At 41.9% G+C, this 14,547-nt stretch overlaps 2 protein-coding genes across 26 annotated transcripts in view; both read right to left on the bottom strand.

The window, feature by feature from the left end:
• The window catches only part of LOC132870726 (protein NLRC5-like), a 930,547-nt gene that overhangs the window by 597,065 nt on the left and 318,935 nt on the right, over nucleotides 1-14,547 (bottom strand). The gene's annotated exons all lie outside the window — the stretch shown is intronic.
• The window catches only part of LOC132871038 (NLR family CARD domain-containing protein 3-like), a 76,217-nt gene that overhangs the window by 1,820 nt on the left and 59,850 nt on the right, over nucleotides 1-14,547 (bottom strand). Inside the window, exons 3-8 of the mRNA XM_060905193.1 lie at nucleotides 12,614-12,742; nucleotides 12,148-12,264; nucleotides 10,729-10,845; nucleotides 10,263-10,379; nucleotides 3,630-3,680; nucleotides 1,627-3,390 (exon numbers count right to left, since the gene is read on the bottom strand). Of these exons, the coding sequence (XP_060761176.1) occupies nucleotides 1,627-3,390; nucleotides 3,630-3,680; nucleotides 10,263-10,379; nucleotides 10,729-10,845; nucleotides 12,148-12,264; nucleotides 12,614-12,742 (2,295 nt within the window). The remainder of the gene's footprint in view (nucleotides 1-1,626; nucleotides 3,391-3,629; nucleotides 3,681-10,262; nucleotides 10,380-10,728; nucleotides 10,846-12,147; nucleotides 12,265-12,613; nucleotides 12,743-14,547) is intronic.

Genomic DNA, 14,547 nt, shown 5'->3' with positions numbered 1-14,547 from the left:
GACGTGTATAATTACCTCATCAACTTTCCCTCGCTGTTCAGTGGTGAAGCACTGCGTGCTTATAAATCTCTGGACAGTTATCTTTACAGAAATTCAGGATTTGTCAGCGACTCAGATGTGGCATCTTGTAAACAAGAAAATAATCCTCATTGGATGGGTAAGTCACTTAAGTATTACTAGTACTGCACTGACCAGCCGATTATAGAATAGAATAAGGTAATTCTAGCTGTAATTCCAAATCGTCTGTTTTGTTTACCATGGATCTGGCGTTGGAGAGATAGAGGCTTAGCAGTGGAGGTTTGAGTGGCTGTTTTCTGAGCTTAGTCAAGAGGCCGGCTCTACAGCCTCGCTTTTGCTTCCGCTCCCGGCGCTGCCTCCTTCGCTTTGCTTCCGATAACAATCCACGGAGACCCCGCTGGTCTCGCCATCTCGTCCGGAATGTTTTTTTTTTTTCTCACCCGGAATGTTGTGCATGCGATGGAAATCGCTACAAACCGTCATTTTCTGCTGGAAACCAATGTCCAGTAAGTCCATACGGTTGTAGTGGATATTGAAGTCCGGTACAGATGAACAACACGCAAAAATACACACAAAAAACATAAAAAACGTGCACAGGTAGGGAGAGCTTGTAGCCGCAGCCGTTGTAGTAGAATTGTATATAGTAGGGTTTTCCAGAAGAAAAGGTAGAAGTAGAAGGCGGAAATATGGCATTTGACCAACAAGATGGCGTCTATCACAATCTGGATCGGCTGTGATGTCATATGCAAGTGCTCCATAGGCGGATTCCAGACCATATTTCACTTGTGATATGGTCTGGTGTTAACCAGACTAGTTCTTTATGTCTTTCATATATGTTTTTCATTATTTACCAAATAAATCAAATTAAATCTGAACTGAGAAATCTGACCAAGATTTTCAGGCAGAAATATTTTAGCGAGTTAGGCCCGTTCGGGCACAGCTATGGTCGGCTTCTTTAAGCACAAAAATGATTTTCAAGCGAGTATGTTACAAAAAACAAGATGTATTAACCAGCATCCGCGCCTCCCCTGTGATCGCCGTTTTGTTTTTTTCTTCCCGATGTGTAACGGTGATTCTGATTGGCTCGCTTCACGCGCATTTGTGCTCTTCATCATTATGAGTGATCACTGGCGCCCTCTACGGTTTCCCAGGTTAACGTCAGGACGGGGACACACACACAGTGTGTAAAAAGGCTAGTGGTAAGTACATTCAGTGATGTAAAGACATGCTTTTGTGTCTGAAATAATAAACCACACCCTCTACAGTAAATATATCATTTACATAGTGAATTATCCCAGAGATAAATATCTCTTATACTGATTTATGTTTCAGGTTTTCAGGGCTCGTCTTGTCCTTCTGTTGCAGAAATGTTTTTAAAAATAAATGTTTTTTTAAACAACATGTATTTGTGTGTAAATAACTCAATTATACCCCGAGAAAACATACCAGTATTGCCTTGAACAGTAACATTTGACCAGGAGGATCTTTACTTTCACTCGAGTAATGGAGTTGTGGATTTTGTCCCAAAGTGCAGATTTGTCAAAGTGCTTTCAGTTTCTCTCTTTCTAACAGTGGAACAGTAGAACAGTTCTATTCAGCTTTACTTACATTGCTTTTCTGGATGCTGCAATCACAGGTATCATCCTCAGAAGAACCCACTCTGGTATCTTCCCTGTCCTGGTATATTTACTCAGGTCAAACTCCTCCAGCTCCTGTGCTGAAGTCAGTAACGCAAACGCCAGAGCAGACCACTGTGAAGCAGAGAGTTTACTTTGTTTTCCAGATTTTACGTAGTGTTGGATTTCCTCCACTAGAGAATCGTCACCCAGTTCATTCAGACAGTGGAACAGATTGATGGATTTTTCTGCAGGAAGAGCTCCACTAATCTTCTTCTTAATGTACTGAACTGTTTCCTCTTTGCTCTGGGAGCTACTTCCTGTCTGTGTTACTAAGGCATGTAAGAGTTTCTGATTGGACTCCAGTGAGAGACCCAGAAGAAAGCGGAGGAACAGATCCAGATGTCCAGTCTGACTTTTTAAGGTCTGACCTACAGCACTCTTGTGTACATCTGAAATTGTCTTGGACCGACGGTGAACAAGAACATTTCTCTTTTCCTTCATGAAGGTCAGATGCACATACAGAGCTGCGAGATGCTCCTGAATGCTCAGATGAACAAAGCAGTGCACTTTACTCTGGTGAAGCCCAACCTCCTCTCTGAAGATCTGCGTACACACACCTGAGTACACTGCTGCTTCTGTCACATCAATGCCACACGCTCTCAGGTCTTCCTCATAGAAGATCAGGTTGCCTTTCTCCAGCTGTTGAAAAGCCAGTTTTCCCAGTTTGAGAAGCATTTCTTCATCACTCTCCTGCTTCTTTGAGTACTTTCCTCTGATGATGTTTGTCTGAATGATGAGGAAGTGTGTGTACATTTGAGTCAGAGTCTTGGGGATCTCGCCACTCTCTGCTTCACCCAACATTCTCTCGAGAACAGCGGCTGAAATCCAGCAGAAGACTGGGATGTGACACATGATGTACAGGCTTCTTAATGACTTCAGGTGTGTGATGATGTTCTCGGCCAGGCTCTGATCACTGACCCTCTTCCTGAAGTACTCCTCCTTCTGTGGGTCATTGAACCCTCGTACCTCTGTGACTCGATGGACGTACTCAGAGGGGATTTGATCAGCTGCTGCTGGTCGGGAGGTGATCCAGATGAGAGCAGAGGGAAGCAGATTCCCTTTGATCAGGTTTATCAGCAGCACACGCACTGATGCTGATTCAGTTACATCACACACTCTCACTGTGTTCTGGAAATCCAGAGGGAAACGACACTCGTCCAATCCATCAAAAATGAACAGAACCTTTTCCAACCTGGACATTTCTGTTTCTTTAGTTTCCTTAAAACAGACATGAAGGAGCTCCATCAGACTCAGTTTTTGGTCCTTCATCAGATTCAGCTCTCTGAAAGGATGTGGAAATATAAGGTGGACGTCCTGATTTGCTTTCCCTTCAGCCCAGTCCACAATGAACTTCTGCACAGAGACTGTTTTTCCGATACCAGCCACTCCCTTCGTCACTACAGTTCTAATGGGTTCGTCTTCTTCAGATAAGGGCTTAAAGATGTCGTTGCATTTGATTGGTGTTTCCTTTGTTGTTTTTCTCCTGGACGCTGCCTCGATCTGACTCACCTCATGTTCTTTATTGACGTCTCCACTGTCTCCCTCTGTGATGTAGAGCTCTGTGTAAATCTCATTCAGGAGCACTCGGTTTTCCTGCTTTATTATCACTCCATTTAAACACTGAAACTTCTTCCTCAGATTTAATCTGAATTTTTTCTGGACTTCATTTCCAGCAGCAGATTCTGGGGCGTGTCTGTGTGACAGGGTGAAGTAGGAAGACATGGTGAGACATGGGCTCCAATTATTACAGTTTAAGATCACATTGTTTCTGACTGGATTCCACAGAGAGTTCTTTATGATGTTCTCACTGTGCATTTGTTTTATTCTCCTGTATGTTTTCTATAATCTAATCAGTCTCTATGAAATAACAGCAGAGAGGTTTATAATACCAGTGCGTCAGTGTCACAGTCATGGTGTTGGGTTTGATCTTACCCTCGATCTGTGATGATCTTTTCTCTTCTGCCTCCTGCCGTCTGTAAAATACTGGGAACAAAAATTGTTGCTGTTAAAGACAATAACTTTCATCACTTTAATCCTACAATCTAAACTTTAGCCCTAATTTTACTACAATAATTCTTTGAGTGCATTAACATTTAGAGAGCACAGTGCTGAATACAACACGACAAAAATATTGTGGAACTGGAGAAAAAAAATCTGCCCTGGTTCTAATTTGAGTTTTTCTAGATTTTCCTTCCTACATGGTCATTAGGGATGGAACAGAATATATCACTCCATCATGCAGAATGAACAGATAATGTGTTTTAAATGGATACAAAATCAGGTGTGTATTTTTCAGAAAGCCAGCCAGAAATGTTCAGAGGTATAAAACCAGTAACTGGATCCAGAATTATACTCCACCCTGGATGATCCACCAGTCCATCGTTTTAGGGGCAATTTAGTGATCAGTCGACCTACTGACATGTTTTTGGGAGGTGGGAGTTCAGGTTGAGGAAAAAGCTGATTTTCATTATTATTAATAAATACTGTAATATGTGATGTGATTTATGGTCAATAGTCATTGTGTTCATATAAAGGGTCTCCATTTTCTATTATATTTTACAGAAACACTCAGACACATCGCTTTTCATGGAGACACGGCCAAGTAACAGTGATCTCAATGGGGCCGGGATTTTAATACAAAACAACGTTGTTGCCTTGCACTTATTATTAAATTTTAGAATCAGTGTTGAATACTTGTGTTTGTTTTCTTAAATTGTCTTGCATGATTTTTATTTCCTATTAGAACGTCAGTTTATTGTTATTATTATTATTAGTAGAGCAGCGGCTACAATTATCGACACCTTAACAATCTTCTGGCCATTGCAAAAGTAGAAAAGACTTTCAATACGCAAGTTGTGCATGAATCGGTGTTGTAGTCGAGTCACTAAACCTCAAGTCTGAGTCCAGTCTCGAGTCCCCAGTGCTCAAGTCCAAGTCATTAAAGGAAATTTAGAGTCCAAGTCGGGTCCACTATTGATCCGAGCCGAGTCCAACACTCCAACTGTACCAAGACAGTGGCTGTTTAGCGCCATTAACATTAATTCGTTCCTGAACATGCCGTATGAACAGGTGAATGTGCGTTCTTGGTCATGGCGTGTGAAGTATTCTGTCAGAGATGGTTGGGAGATGGATGCAAGTGCAGAAGGTGTGTTTATTAATACAAGTGAAGACGGGTAAACAGTCCAGGGGTGGATTTCCCAAAAACCTCTTAAAGCCAAAGGTGTCTTTAATTACCGCCTAAGATCCATCATCAAGCTAACGTGGTTTTCCTGAACAACATCAGAGCCAAAGTAGTTCTTTAGTTTGCTCGGAGTTTACAAGAGACCCGGACCACTCGTTCAAAACAAAGAGCGACTCGCTCACAGCCGAATAAACAGAATACACATGCACCTCTGAGGGACTCTTACAGTCAACGGGGGAAACCGGTGTTGAATCTGCTGCCGGTGTTCAATTATTTTTCTTGTACACTGCATGTACATTGAGTTAACTATTAAATAAATATATGAAAAACACTCTGAATATATTTCAATATGGTCTGGGATCACATACAGTGGTGCTCAAAAGTTTGTGAACCCTTTAGAATTTTCTATATTTCTGCATAAATATGACCTAAAACAACATCAGATTTTCACACAAGTCCTAAAAGTAGATACAGAGAACCCAGTTAAACAAATGAGACAAAAATATTATACTTGGTCATTGATTTGTTGAGGAAAATGATCCAATATTACCTATCTGTGAGTGGCAAAAGTATGTGAACCTCTAGGATTAGCAGTTAATTTGAAGGTGAAATTAGAGTCAGGTGTTTTCAATCAATGGGATGACAAATCAGGTGTGAGTGGGCACCCTGTTTTATTTAAAGAACAGGGATCTATCAAAGTCTGATCTTCACAACACATGTTTGTGTAAGTGGATCATGGCACGAACAAAGGAGATTTCTGAGGACCTCAGAAAAAGCCTTGTTGATGCTCATCAGGCTGGAAAAGGTTACAAAACCATTTCTAAAGAGTTTGGACTCCACCAATCCACAGTCAGACAGACTGGGTACAAATGGAGGAAATTCAAGAGTGGTCGACCAACAAAGATCACTCCAAGAGCAAGGCGTGTAATAGTCGACAAGGTCACAAAGGACCCCAGGGTAACTTCTAAGCAACTGAAGGCCTCTCTCACATTAGCCAATGTTTATGTTTATGAGTCCACAATCAGGAGAACACTGAACAACAATGGTGCGCATGGCAGGGCTGCAAGGAGAAAGCCACTGCTCTCCAAAAAGAACATTGCTGCTCGTCTGCAGTTTGCTAAAGATCACGTGGACAAGCCAGAAGGCTATGGGAAAAATGTTTTGTGGACGGACGAGATCAAAATAGAACTTTCTGGTTTAAATGAGAAGCATTATGTTTGGAGAAAGGAAAACACTGCATTCCAGCAGAAGAACCTTATCCCATCTGTGAAACATGGTGGTGGTAGTATCATAGTTTGTGCCTGTTTTGCTGCATCTGGGCCAGGACGGCTTGCCATCATTGATGGAACAATGTATTCTGAATTATACCAGTGAATTCTGAAGGAAAATGTCAGGATATCTGTCCATGAACTGAATCTCAAGAGAAGGTGGGTCATGCAGCAAGACAACGACCCTAAGCACACAAGTCATTCTACCAAAGAATGGTTAAAGAAGAATAAAGTTAATGCTTTGGAATGGCCAAGTCAAAGTCCTGACCTTAATCCAATCAAAATGTTGTGGAAGGACCTGAAGTGAGCAGTTCATGTGAGGAAACCCACCAGCATCCCAGAGTTGAAGCTGTTCTGTACAGAGGAATGGGCTAAAATTCCTCCAAGCCGGTGTGCAGGACTGATCAACAGTTACCGGAAACGTTTAGTTGCAGTTATTGCTGCACAAGGGGGTCACACCAGATACTGAAAGCAAAGGTTCACATACTTTTGCCACTCACAGATATGTAATATTGGATCATTTTCCTCAATAAATAAATGACAAAGTACAATATTTTTGTCTCATTTGTTTACCTGGGTTCTCTTTACCTACTTTTAGGACTTGTGTGAAAATCTGATGATGTTTTAGGTCATATTTATGCAGAAATATAGAAAATTCTAAAGGGTTCACAAACTTTCAAGCACCACTGTATGGATATCATAATGTCACACTGATACTGGCACATTTTAATCAGATTTAACTCTGTAAGGCGAGTGATTATCTAATTTAGTGTCATAAATGAGAAGTTTCTGCACCTCTAATTGTGTGTGTGTGTGTGTGTGTGTGTGTGTGTGTGAGAGAGAGAGTGAGAGAGAGAGAGAGAGAGAGAGAGAGAGGAGAGAAAGAGAAACGGAGTGCGCAAGAGAGCTTTTGATCTGTGTGTACCTAAGGAGGTTGAATGAAGATTTTTTATATATATGAGACACATACATACACAAAAAAATATACACAATACTTCGCAAAGTAAGCATGTTTTCACAGTTATAAGTGTGCTGATTGCGCTTTAATCATGTGCAGGTACGAGTCGTTTGTGGCGCACGCGAGAGTCTATCTGATGCACGTGGCAAGGTGTGCAGGTGTGACACACTTGCACAAAATTAGTATAAAAATTAATGTAGATATAAATAACTTATGCCAAATTATTATGGCATATTACAAAAAAAAAAAGAAGAAAATCCATCCAAGTCCTCGTTTACAATTTACGAGTCCAAATGCAGTTAATGCACGAGTCCGAGTCATCAGCGCTCAAGTCGAGTCACGAGTCCTTAAAATTAAGGCACAAGTCGGACTCGAGTACTACAAGCCTGGCATGAAGAATTACTCCAACGTCCACTGGAAAAAAATGAGTTGATTCCTGATTACTTAGTGCATTAGATCACGTGACGCCATTCCACAATTATCAACACCTTTGTCCACAGTTATCGACATCGTTCCACAATTATCGACCTCCAGATGATTTTACGCACACACAAAAATGATTTCTATTTGATTTCAAAATTATTTCTTTCAAACAATGCTCGAATTTGTTGCAGTTAGATTCAGATTGGTGAACCTTCAGTATTTTCAAACAAGTGATTTTTTTAAGTGATATTTTAAATTTACATCTGAAAATATAAACTGTCTGCTGATATTGTAAAGATCTACCACATATTAAAACAAACTGCAAAAAAAAAATCTGAATGGAATAGGAAAGTTTTTTATATGCTAGGAATTTAATTGGGCGACACGGTGGTGTAGTGGTTAGCGCTGTCGCCTCACAGCAAGAAGGTCTGGGTTCGAGCCCCGTGGCTGGCGAGGGCCTTTCTGTGCGGAGTTTGCATGTTCTCCCCGTGTCCGCGTGGGTTTCCTCCGGGTGCTCCGGTTTCCCCCACAGTCCAAAGACATGCAGGTTAGGTTAACTGGTGACTCTAAATTGACCGTAGGTGTGAATGTGAATGGTTGTCTGTGTCTATGTGTCAGCCCTGTGATGACCTGGCGACTTGTCCAGGGTGTACCCCGCCTCTCTCCCGTAGTCAGCTGGGATAGGCTCCAGCTTGCCTGCGACCCTGTAGAACAGGATAAAGCGGCTAGAGTTAACGAGATGAGATGAGGAATTTAATTCTGGTCCAATTCTACTTATTGCAACAGGATTCCAAATACTCTATAGCATTACATTCTGTTCTGAATCAGAAAAATAAATAAATAAATTACAAAAAAAATAGAAAAAAAATCGCAGCACTTTTTTTTTCTTTTTTTAAGAAAGCACTTCATCGACTTCAACAATGTTACACAAAGACCGATCAGTAAAAACATGTCCGTGATCTCTGCACCATGATAATGTCTGGGTTTTCCATCTCAAGTAACGAGCAGTATCATCAGACGACAAGCTGAAACGGCGAGGGAGGGTCTTCTGGTTGATTAATTAGCCAATAATAACTGATGTAACTGAATCTCACCTTTGAAAATTTGTCTTTTATTGGTAAATCTGAAAAGGTGTCAATTACAGACTGTTGATAATTGTAGCCGCCGCTCTCGTAGTAATCATTAGATTTGGTTTTTTGCTTCTATTAGCATTTCTTGCTTTAGTATTGAAGACATGACCTTTATTAAAACCAGGGCTTTGAACCAGAATTTTTTTCCTATTGGTTCGTTCCGAACAGAAACGGAATTTTAACGTTTCCGGTTTTGGGTTCCACCATTAAATAGACGTTCCCGAACCGGTTAGAACAAAAAAATTTCGTTCCCGGAACGGTTAATTACGTTCCCTGCCAGCTGTTTAACAAATGGCTATAAAATGATGTCTCTGTCTCATCCAGCTTAAGCCAAATGTAGGCTAATTCTATTACAACCTTCATTAAATAAGACAAGAAATAATTCAAAACAATTATTTCAAATGTTGGCGATTTGGATTCTCAGTATGTCTTCCCATCTACACAAACAGAAAAAGTGCCAAAAATGAAAGATAATTCGTTTAGTGTGTTACCAAAGGCTAGTCAGGCCCTATAGAGGGCTACCGCATGACGTCACCGCGCCGCGAGATTTTGTTAGGCGCCATATTGGAAGACCAAGTACACATCTATGCAAGTACATGCATGCATGCATGCATACATACATAAAATAAACTACACCTGAAATGTAGCCAGGGCCGGTTCTGCCCTAATCTGGACCCGGGTGCAACATCGCGTAACCCCCCCCCCAAAAAAAAACAAAACACCAGTCTAAATCAGGACAACCATCACATAACTATAACTATAAACATTTTATATCAACTATTTTAACTAAATGGGCTATAATAAATAAGCCTTCAGGCAGCCACGGCGGGCTGCCTCAGAAAAGTAACCATTTGTCCTACCTTAAAACTCGTTTTGCATTTTCTGCCTTTTTGTATTTTCGACCCTCCGTTTATTTTCTTTCCTTTCTGAAAACCCGATTTGTGTCCAGACATTTTGTTCTGCTACCAATGAACTAACTCGTCAGGTCTCGTCTCTCGAGCCCGCGATGATTCCCGTGGGAAGGGCAACAACTGATACATTTTTACAAACAGCCAATAGGGAGGTTGCAAAGTTCAGGCTCTTCTTTGCTCAGACACTCAGTAATGCACTCCACCTTCCCGCTCTCTCCATTCAATCAGCGAACGTCACACAGGAAGTGAACCCCGGCGGGTCATAGAAACTTGCATGACTTTTTTTATTTGTAGGCTACGGAAACTTTGAGGAACGAAATAAAAACCAGTATTAACCGGTTACCATTATTTTTAATAAGCGTTTCTGTTCCGGAACATAAAAAATAATAAAGTTTCTGGTTTCGTTTCTGTTCCATGTGAAATAGAAAAAGTTCCCGGTTTTCGTTTTCGTTCCTTGAACCGGTTCAAAGCCCTGATTAAAACATTTTGACCTTCATAAATATTTACACTCTTTACTCTGAAGCATTTACTGAAAGAACTGTTGTGTCACTAAAGACTAAGAAACTACTGTATAATATAAACTGTGTAGTATAACGATAGTTTCTTTCGTATATATTAATTAAAAATAGCTGCTAATGACAGTGTAGCACAGCCTTTAACTGGAACTTTCACTATGAGAATTATGGGATGTTACCTGGGGACAGATGAGGGGTTCCCAGTGTTAAATCGCAAAGGAGGATCCATAGACGCATCACTCTTCATGGAGACACAGCTGGGTTCTGGTGGGTCTGATCTCTTCATCTGGAGTTCACTGCACAACATTACAGACAGTCCTTTATATGCACCATTTACACTGGCTATTCATTAGTTTTAGTTGTTTTAATTATTTTGCTTGCCATCGCTATGACTTTTATTGTCACATCCAGATGCACTTTCTGCCTTATCCTGTATGTGACACTGTGAAACACTGAACTGTGCAGTTATTGATATTAATTACTCTAAAATGTTTAGTGAAAGTATTGTAGCAGCATTAGGACCTAATTAAAGTATCACAAACTGATAAATATCAAAATGCTGATGATGATCTGGGCTGGATAAAGGAATGTGGAACAACGGCTTTCACTCTGCAGTGACTAAATATGAGAATTATGGAATGTTACCTGTGTATAGATGAAGAGATTCTATTTTTAAATCGCAAAGGAGGATCCATAGACACATCACTCTTCAGGGAGACACAGCTGGGTTCTGGTGAGTCTGATCTCTTTCTCTTGAGTTCACTGTACAACGTTATGGTGGATGCATGAGACAGAATTTCATTTTCTAAAATATCACAATACAAAATACTGGGAGAGACAAATTTGCTGCTCATATCATGTACTGCAATATTTCTGTTTAATATTCTTTATGAGCTCTACCTCTTCTTACACACTAGGTGGCAGCACCAGAGGTCGCAGCCCACAGAGCTATAGAGTGGAAACCTAACTGTCTCAAAGCACGCTGACTTGACTTAATCCAGAAAGTGAAGCTCATCAGAAGGAAGTGTTATGGCACATAGGGTCAAACTCCAGGCCCACAGCCTCGTTTCATTCGGCCCGCGTGAACTTGGAAACAATAAAACTGAAACAGCCTGTAGAACACGACTGCTTAAAGTGCATATCCCGGGTAAATTCAGGAGCAAGATCAATGTAATTCTCCTATTTTATATTAAACTTTGGTCAAATATCTCTCACATTCTGCATTCTCTGCAATTTTTTTTTTACCTTGCGCAATACCAAAAAAAATCCGGTTGAAATCAAGCCATTTGAGGTGAATTGGTCCGCCTCTGAAAAAACTTGGCATTTGGATTTCCCGGCAAACACTGATTTTCGTGACGTCGCGTGCGGGACGCCTCCTTCTGAATCCTACGTCAGCACTAGTTTGTTTATGAGAAAACGACCTGGTGGTTTTCTGCAAATTTCTTCAACGTTATCACGTAATTATTAAAATGGTTAACAGATGTATCGTAGGAGGGTGTAGCAACACCAATCATGATGGGATTAGTCCTCATCGTTTCCCAAAAAAATGGACAATGAGAGAGAAATGGGAGCGCTTGGTCTACACAGGCTGTGCACTGAAACAGTGTAAAACTCATGCAGCCTGCTGGCGCTTCCGCAGGTAACGTCACGAATCTGGCTCCAGACTCCCTTGGGATTTTTCCAGACGCATTTTGTTATTTTATTTTTTTCTGCTGTAGACAGATGGCCTTGTGCAAAATTACCCTTCTAGATGAGTGTGTAAAGGGACATACTATATTATATATATATATATATATATATATATATATATATATATATATATATGGCTTGTAGTGCTCGAGTCTGACTTGTGTCCCAATTTTAAGTACTCGTGACTCACTCGTTACTCTGAAGCATTTACTGAAAGAACTGTTGTGTCACTAAAGACTAAGAAACTACTGTATAATATAAACTGTGTAGTATAACGATAGTTTCTTTCGTATATATTAATTAAAAATAGCTGCTAATGACAGTGTAGCACAGCCTTTAACTGGAACTTTCACTATGAGAATTATGGGATGTTACCTGGGGACAGATGAGGGGTTCCCAGTGTTAAATCGCAAAGGAGGATCCATAGACGCATCACTCTTCATGGAGACACAGCTGGGTTCTGGTGAGTCTGATCTCTTCATCTGGAGTTCACTGTACAACATTACAGACAGTCCTTTATATTCACCATTTACACTGGTTATTCATTAGTATTAGTTGTTTTAATTATTTTGCTTGCCATCGCTATGACTTTTATTGCCACATCCAGATGCACTTTCTGCCTTATCCTGTATGTGACACTGTGAAACACTGAACTGTGCAGTTATTGATATTAATTACTCTAAAATGTTTAGTGAAAGTATTGTAGCAGCATTAGGACCTAATTTAAGTATCACAAACTGATAAATATCAAAATGCTGATGATGATCTGGGCTGGATAAAGGAATGTGTAACACAGTCTTTCACTCTGCAGTGACTAACTATGAGAATTATGGGATGTTACCTGTGTATAGATGAAGAGATTCTATTTTTAAATCGCAAAGGAGGATCCATAGACGCATCACTCTTCAGGGAGACACAGCTGGGTTCTGGTGAGTCTGATCTCTTCATCTGGAGTTCACTGTGCATCCTTCTGAAGGAAGCATGAGACAGAATTTCATTTTCTCAAATATCACAATACAAAACACTGGGAGAGACAAATTTGCTGCTCATATCATGTACTGCAATATTTCTGTTTAATATTCTTTATGAGCTCTACCTCTTCTTACACACTAGGTGGCAGCACCAGAGGTTGCAGCCCACAGAGCACAGAGTTATAGAGTGGAAACCTAACCTCTCCAAGCATCCTGACTGAACTTAATCCAGAAAGTGAAAGTAATCAGAAGGAAGTGTTATGGCACATAGGGTCAAACTCCAGGCCCACAGCCTCGTTTCATTCGGCCCGCGTGAATTTGGAAACAATAAAACTGAAACAGCCTGTAGACCACAACTGCTTAAATATCTCATTGCATCGTTTTTTCATTAATTGTGCGGTAATGAATGCCCTGTGAGCCGGTTTTGGTGAAAAAAATGCTGTGGTTCTCCTGTTTCAGGCTGTTCTAGGTTGGTGGAAGAGCGGGTGGCGGGAGAACGACAGGATTTCAGCTCTTATTCATTAATATTCATGATATGTAAACATGTTACCTCTGATTGGCTAACAGCAATCAGTAAAGGTGTTAGCTCTGATTGGCTAACAGCACTGTGACGCTACCTCCAGTGGGTCAGAACAGGCGGATGTGGGTGTCTTTGTAAAAACTGTTTTGATTGGCTATTATTAGGGGTGTGCATTGGCACAGCCCTCACAATTCAATTCGATTACGATTCGGAGGGTAACGATTCGATTCAATCCGATTCTACGATGCATTGTGATGCGTTAAAATTTTACTGAAAGCAAGGCAAATTTTTCAGTAGTCATGAGGCAATACAAGCAGTCAGATACTGAACTTTTATTGGCTGTTGTGTGTATCACTCCTGTTTTAAACAAAATAAAATTGAATGTCCCCTCCTAGAACTGCCACCTTATTGTGGTGGAGGGGTTTGTGTGCTTGAATGATCCTAGGAGCTATGTTGTCGGGGGCATTATGCCCCTGTCAGGGTTTCCCAAGGCAGACAGGTCCTAGGTGACAGGCCAGACTAAGAGCAGTTCACCAAAACCCCTATGGAGAAAAATCTGAGGACCGTGACATCGCCCGGGATGATGCAGCCGGGGCCCCACCCTGGAGCCAGGCCCGGGGTTGGGGCTCGTATGCGAGCGCTTGGTGGCCGGGCCTTTGCCCATGGGGCCCGGCCGGGCTCAGCCCGAAGAGGTGACGTGGGCCCGACCTCCTGTGGGTTCACCACCCACAGAGGTAGCAGTAGGGGACTGGTGCAATGTGGATTGGGTGGCAGTCGAAGGCAGGGGCCTCGACGACCTGATCCCCGGACACAGCGGCTGGCTGTTGGGACATGGAATGTCACTTCGCTGGGGGGGAAAGAGCCTGAGCTTGTGCGGGAGGTTGAGAGGTACCGGCTAGAGATAGTCGGGCTCACCTCCACGCACAGCTTGGGCTCTGGAACCCAGCTCCTCGAGAGGGGCTGGACTCTCCACTTCTCTGGAGTCGCCCGTGGTGAGCGGCGGCGGGCTGGTGTGGGCTTGCTTATAGCTCCCCAGCTCAGCCGTCATGTGTTGGAGTTTACCCCAGTGAACGAGAGGGTCGCCTCTCTGCGCCTTCGGATTGGGGAGAGGGCTCTTGCTGTTGTTTGTGCCTACGGCCCAAATAGCAGTATAGAGTATCCGGCCTTCTTGGAGTCCCTGGGAGAGGTACTGAGGAGTGCTCAGACTGGGGACTCCATTGTGCTACTGGGGGACTTCAATGCTCACGTGGGCGATGACAGTGACACCTGGAGGGGCGTGGTTGG

This window comes from Neoarius graeffei, chromosome 22, assembly GCF_027579695.1.
Source record: "Neoarius graeffei isolate fNeoGra1 chromosome 22, fNeoGra1.pri, whole genome shotgun sequence".
NCBI classification, from domain to species: domain Eukaryota; kingdom Metazoa; phylum Chordata; class Actinopteri; order Siluriformes; family Ariidae; genus Neoarius; species Neoarius graeffei.
This window is presented reverse-complemented; position numbering and strand designations above follow the sequence as displayed.